The 6,978-nt window shown below is 38.0% G+C and overlaps 1 protein-coding gene across 1 annotated transcript; it reads right to left on the reverse strand.

Moving 5' to 3' along the window:
• Positions 1-270: 270 nt before the first annotated feature.
• On the reverse strand, positions 271-6,612 carry LOC114247782 (uncharacterized). The gene is made up of 6 exons (XM_028180818.2): positions 6,463-6,612; positions 6,304-6,372; positions 5,931-6,032; positions 2,140-2,257; positions 963-1,142; positions 271-870 (listed from the first exon to the last, which is right to left on the reverse strand). Exons 1-6 carry the CDS (start codon positions 6,469-6,471, stop codon positions 860-862), a joined length of 489 nt encoding a protein of 162 aa, XP_028036619.2. The 5' UTR covers positions 6,472-6,612; the 3' UTR covers positions 271-859.
• Between the last annotated feature and the right edge of the window lie 366 nt (positions 6,613-6,978).

Consider the following 6,978-nt stretch of genomic DNA (forward strand, 5'->3'; position numbering starts at 1 on the left):
GCGTCCTGATCGACGAGTCGTTTAGATTCCAAGAAAATTACTCGTGCATTGAGCAAGCGTACCGCCTCACGGAGCACATCTTTACTAAAATAGTACTCGGCTAAATTAAGCTCTACTGGGTTAAAGAGACGATGTCCCGTTGCCCTACGGAAACTTTCTTCTATAATATCGCGAAGGCGTTTGATAAAGGCAGCTTAATTTCAAACCAGCGAATCAAACTAGGTAGGCTTGTTAGTAGAGATTAATCGTTAAAATTAAAATGTTCAATAATTAACATTTTATAGCTTTATTTTTCATCAAAATAGATCACAAATTAATCACACACGACATTAGGTCGAAAATCAAGTTTAATTGAACATGTCGAATTGGTCCTAATCTATTATAGATATACGTATCCATCTTCATGGTATGCCATAGTACTGTAGTCGTCGTCCCTTGTAGATGCGAGCATTACGAGTAATAAGGACGCACACAAGCTGCCGCATACAGCTGAAGATACTTCTAACCTCTTCCGATGAAGAACTACAATTTGTTTGTGGGCCACGACGACTTCGCACGATGGATGTAATAAAAAAACTTAATTCTTCCGAATACAACATTTGAAATGTTAGTTTAAAGATGCTTATTTGCATGGTTGTCCACGTATACGCCTGTTAATTGTGTACGACATCAGGTCGAATAAGTGGCACTATCAAACTATGAAGTTAGAAGCGATGGATCCAAATGTTCAATTACAATACATTTATAGTCTTATTTAAAATTATATCACTACCGCTCTCTTCAATACAAGCGTGTAGCGGGGTTTTAAGGAATCAATGAAATGATGAATCTCACCACTTCTGATGAGTCGATGTACTCACTATTTGTCGTCTGAAAAAAAAATCCAACCAATATTTATTTCAATTAATTAAACAAAAAAGGGTTCTAATTGAATTTATATTAAATCAATTGTCATGATATACCTAGCAAGTGCATCTCTGCCCCGGACTCTTCGCTGATCAGTGTGTCAGCCTGCTCAGGCTCATTATGCTCCGGAATCGAACTGGGCCCCGGGAGTGACGCTGACGGTGCAGCGAGTTGCTGATCGTTGATGTCATTATCAGCTGCTTCCAAATTAGCTAGCTGGTTTTCCAGTTGTATAACTGTAATTAAAAGATTTTTATTTATTTATACTATATTTGTTTTACATTATAAACAAAGACCCGATAAACAAGAGTCTCAATGTATTCATATACCAACTTTAATGAAATACGTATTCAACGCAAATTAGCCCCGAGGGCCGGGCAAAATCGAGGAGTTTAAGTAGAAAAACGGATTCAGGCACTAGACCTGGAAAACTCTAGAAAGAAGAAGAAGAAGTAGTATTTAACGCACTTTCACGAATGACTTTTACAATGAAGGATAATGTCATCTATACATATAAATAAAATTGGAGTGTCTGTTTGTAATATTGAAATAACCGCTTTTTACTACATGCATATGAATAGGTATACGGTACATACACCAAAATAACATTTTTTACAATTTTTGTCTATCTGTCTATCTGACTGACTATCTATCTGTCTGTTTGTTCCAGCTAATCTCTGGTACGGCTGGACCGATTATGATAAAACTTTCACTGGTAGGTAGCTGATGATATAAGGAGTAACTTAGGTCACTTTTTTTAGACTAGTTTTGCCTCGCGGCGTCACCCGCGGCACGATAATAGCCGCGGGTAACATCGCGAAACTCAGCTATCAATAATAAAATTTAATGTTTCCGAAGCGAAGCGAGGGCGGGTCGCTAGTGTAATATATTATAAGTAAAACCTGAAAAATTACAATTTGCAGGATTGTAGATTTATAGATTGTATAATTTCGAGCATTGTAGGACATCTTGCCACTCCGTACGGGTATGTGTCACTACCCTACTTATTGCTGCCCTGAAGCAGTAATGCGTTCAGGTTTTATAGGTTTGGCAGTACCGTTGTACAATAAAAAGAGATTGAGAACTCATGTGTCAAGGTGGGTGGCGGTGCTTACGTTGTTGATGTCTATGGGCTCAGATAACCCTCTAATACCAGGTGGGCCGTGAATTCACGCACCCATTAGAAAAAACCCATTTAAACCGTAATATAATTATGTACACATTGACTCTTACTTTGAGCTTTCAATAATGTATTCCTTCGACGCAAGTCAGCGATTTCCTCACCAAGTCGTGGTTGCATATTCCGATGCAAATATGCTACAACATGAAGAAGAAGGTCTCCAGTTGGAGTCTGTGAACAATATTATATACTACTAGCCGTACTCGCCCGTTTCTCTGGGCATTTAAAATTGACATTATTATTTATTGTCATTATTATTAGGCTGTCCAACACTCATATAAATATTAGTCTATCCATAAAGTACATGTATTTTCTACATGGATACCAAGTTTCAAGTCAATCAGTCAATGCTCTGAGGAATTATTCGAGATGATACCGGCATCTCGTTTTTACCACCGCACCGCCCGCCACCGGAGTAGAGTTCATCCATATTACCTGTAGCCATTGCGGTCATCCACAGTGCGCTTCTAGAGATCTTTTTTTGCCACGCACCATCCGGCTATGGAATGAGCTCCCCTCCACGGTGTTTCCCGAGCGCTATGACATGTCCTTCTTCAAACGAGGCTTATGGAGAGTATTAAGCGGTAGGCAGCGGCTTGGCTCTGCCCCTGGCATTGCTGAAGTCCATGAGCGACGGTAACCACTCACCATCAGGTGGGCCGTACGCCCGTCTGCCTACAAGGGCAATAAATAAAAAAAAATCAGATGCATGGTTCAGTAGTTATAACGGAACATCCGTAAAAACCACTGTAGATTTATATTTATTTATTTATTTATGTACACACAGAAAACAAGACCCAGTACAGAGTAATAGGAAAATTATGTACAAAGGCACTGCTTATTTCTTTGAGAAATCTCTTCCAGCAGACCTGCGAGAGGATAATGAGAATAATAATAAAAAGTGATAAGTGTGTGTAGAACAAATAACACATAACTAAAATAACGAACACAAAATGAGAATTATAGCACATACACATAGCAAATATTATAAGTAACACAGTAACACTCGTGTATGCGAAGAGTATAGAACCATGATCATTCGGTTGATGAGAGATAAAATTGTTTGACCTTGTATTTAAAAACAGAAACAGACTTGCAAACTCGGATGTCAGCCGGCAACGAATTCCACAGTCTGACCGCGTGCACAGTAAAGGAGTGAGAATAGAAATTGGTTTTGTGGGAAGGGAATAACAAAACAGAACGTTGGTTGGACCTGCAGGGAGCATCAGGAGAACGAATGAAAGAGAATCGCTCACGTAAATATAAGGGAGAAGTGGGCTTATGTAGGATATTGAATAGGAAACATAATATTCGAGTATTCCTACGAAGGCGTATAGGGAGCCATTTAAGTTCTTTGCGAAAATGAGAAACATGATCGAATTTTCTGAGATGGTATATAAAACGGATACATAGATTTTGCAACCTCTCAAGCTTGTTTGAGAGCTCCTCAGTGGCATCCAAGTAGCAGGCATCGGCGTAATCAATTATGGGTAGAATGAGAGCTTGGACGAGAGATATTTTTGTATGCTGAGGTAAGAAGCCCTGCAGACATCTCAACGAGTGCAAGGCAAAGTGCACCTTCCTACTAATCTCAGCAACGTGAGAACTCCACGAAAGATGTCGATCTACAATAACACCCAGGTTTTTAACTGAATCGGTTAGAGTTATTTGAGTCCCATCCAAATAAATTGGGGGGAGTATAGGATCGCTGAGTCTACTGCGCAATTGTTTACCCCCTATAATGATAGCCTGTGATTTACCCGGATTAATGTGCAGACCGTAGGCTTTTGCCCATTCACTGATAGACTTTAGATCACTGTTCATCGCAGCAATAGCCGATTCAACTTCAGGCTCCGAGAAGTGGCGATATAGCTGGAGATCGTCTGCGTAGAGGTGGAATTTAGAAGATATAAGCCTAGTGACAGAGTTTATAAACACAGAAAACAGAAGAGGAGAAAGAACACCACCTTGGGGAACGCCCGCACTGACGTTTTGCCAATCCGAGAAAGTCTCGTCAAGACGGACACACTGCGAGCGCCCCCGAAGGTAACTATCAAACCAGTTAATAGCAGACGAGGAGATATTGTTTGATTTGAGTATTTCGAGCAGAACATCGAAGTCAACAGAGTTAAAAGCGCTGCTGAAATCTAACAACACTAATAAAGTTAGTTGTTTGTTTTCCATGGCCCAGCGAATGTCATCGGTCACTTTTAGAAGAGCTGTAACCGTGCTGTGGCCCTTGCGAAAACCAGATTGGAAGGAGCTAAGAAGATTGTGGGAGAGGAGAAAAGACGACAGCTGACGGTGGACAATGTGCTCAAGGACTTTGGAAAGAAAAGGAAGTATAGATATAGGCCGGAACTGAGATGGCAAAATAGGATTGGGGCTTTTTGGGATAGGAACAACGTAGGCTTGTTTCCAAGAAATTATATATATTAAGAATTATAAGAATTATATTAAGAATTATTATTATTACTTAATTATATAATTAAGAAATTATATATAGTTATATATTAGTATATTATTATTTATTGTCATTATTATTAGGGAGCCCAAAACTCATATAAATATTAGCTTATCCATTAAGTAAATATATTTTCTACACGGATACGAAGTTTCAAATCAATCGGATGCATGGTTCAGTGGTTATAACGGAACATCTGTAAAAACCACTGTAGATTTATATATTAGTATATTATTATTTATTGTCATTATTATTAGGGAGCCCAAAACTCATATAAATATTAGCTTATCTATTAAGTACCTACATATATTTTCTACACGGATACGAAGTTTCAAATCAATCGGATGCATGGTTCCAGTGGTTATAACGGAACATCTGTAAAAACCACTGTAGATTTATATATTAGTATAGATTATGAACTTGAAAAAAAATTGTAATGACTATATTTTTAAAGACAATCCATTTCGAAAAATATCGCAAATTTTCAATGGCATTATATTTTCGATATCTTCACTCCAGCCTTGAGCGGGCCCGACGTTCCCTCCAGAGCCTAATAGTTCGTTGTCCTACACATAGTTCTAGTTATATAGGAAATTATTTTGTCGTGCAGTCTATTCTGCTATGAAGTGCGCTCCCTCTCGGCATCAGAATCATTATCAACCGATGCGTGTTCAAGTCAAGTATAACGACAAAGCTTCTTCAGCTATTTGAATGGAAGTAAATATAATTGAACACAATCAAAAATACCGAACTGTTGGTGCTAATCTTTATATATAAAAATGAATTACTGTTCGTTAGTCTCGCTAAAACTCGAGAACGGCTGGACCGATTTGGCTAATTTTCGTCTTGAATTATTTGTGGAAGTCCAGAGAAGGTTTAAAAGGTAGACAAATATAAAAAATGCTCGAAATTAGATAAAATTAACAATTTTGTTTTTCCTTTGATGTGTCCCCCGTCGGACGGATTCCTTTTGTTTGTTTTAAGTTTGTTTTATACAAAAGTTTAGGTATTTTATTTATCGGTTGAGGCACTACGAAGTCTGCCGGGTCAGCTAGTAATAAATAAAACGCACATATAATTACAAAGACATATCTTCTAATAAGTCAAATATCGTTTAGACCAAATAGCCTTTCACTCCTCTATGTATTTATATATACACTTATTTACACTTATGTATGGTATGTATGTATTTGTATTTTAATTTATATTGCAATGCATCTGCCATTATTTACTCTACTACACTACACTACCTTTGGTTGGTAGAGTCCCTAATGAAATAATATCTAAGTATTAAGTCCGCTAACATAAATATTACATGAAGAGTAATAAACAATAAATAAAAAAACATATTTAAGAGTGCAGATCGAATGTGAGACTCACCTCTGGGGAACAGCCGGCGGCCTCAGCCAACTGCTGGGTCGCCTCCGCGGTGACCGCGCGTCGCTCTCGTTCGTACTGTGCGTTGCGGTTGCGACGCTCTTCCTGTTTCGATTTAAACACCGATTTAATTTGATATACTCACTCATCGGCCTAACTGACCATCACTTAATTCTCTTCGCTTTTCGGAAAACACATTAATTATTTAAAACAACTTTTACGGTTTTATCTCGCGTTTATTGTTTTTCGTTTTATAACGCCCGCGTCGTTGATCAAGACAGCTGTCGACTATTCGAAAGATTCGGCAATTATAAAATTTAAACTGTAAAAGCGAGATTAAAGCGTAAAAAATGTTTTAATTACATCACTTAATTACCAAGGATAACGGGACGCGATTTCGTCCAGCGGGACGACCCCTCTTTCTCGACGGTCCGGCACGGTCTTTCTAAAGAAAGACAAAAATAAACAATTGTATTAAATTCAACCAAATATTTCAGTACATTAAGTTACTAAGTTTATTATTCAAAATATTTACTTGATCCATTTATTTCATTTTATTTAGTATAGGAACTGTGTTGAATCGATTATTCGAACAAATAGCCAGCTCAGCAGTTCCACTACCGCTTTTATACTTTGGAAGTTCTACCTGCTCTGCGTCCCCCCGTTTGCGACCGATGCTAGGAACCTATTAGTACTGTTACAATGTTACAATGTTTTGTATTGTTATCAATTATTTCATGCTTTCTTTTGCTGTTTCAATCTATACTAATATATAAATCTACATTGTTTTTACGGAAGTTCCGTTATAGCTACTGAACCATGCATCCGATTGACTTGAAACTTGGTATCCATGTAGAAAATACTTGTACTTAATGGATAGGCTAATATTTATATGAGTGTTGGACTCCCTACACCAGTTGCGGGGGCGTTAATGATGAGAATCATTGTGGGGGTGAGAAATAATAATGTTAATTTTAAATGCCCAGCGAAGCGGACGGGTACAGTTAGTCTATGTACATGAATCTAAGGCCGTATGCTCTTCTTAAAAGAT

Source organism: Bombyx mandarina, chromosome 25 (genome assembly GCF_030267445.1).
Source record: "Bombyx mandarina strain Sakado chromosome 25, ASM3026744v2".
Taxonomy (NCBI): domain Eukaryota; kingdom Metazoa; phylum Arthropoda; class Insecta; order Lepidoptera; family Bombycidae; genus Bombyx; species Bombyx mandarina.

What these genes read in the sequence shown, in the direction of transcription:
- LOC114247782 (XM_028180818.2), bottom strand. An exon ending in ATCGCGTCCCGTTATCCTTG is followed by an intron (nt 6,033 to 6,303) that starts GTAATTAAGTGA and finishes AAATCGAAACAG; the next exon opens with GAAGAGCGTCGCAACCGCAA. An exon ending in CCGCCGGCTGTTCCCCAGAG is followed by an intron (nt 2,258 to 5,930) that starts GTGAGTCTCACA and finishes TATTGTTCACAG; the next exon opens with ACTCCAACTGGAGACCTTCT.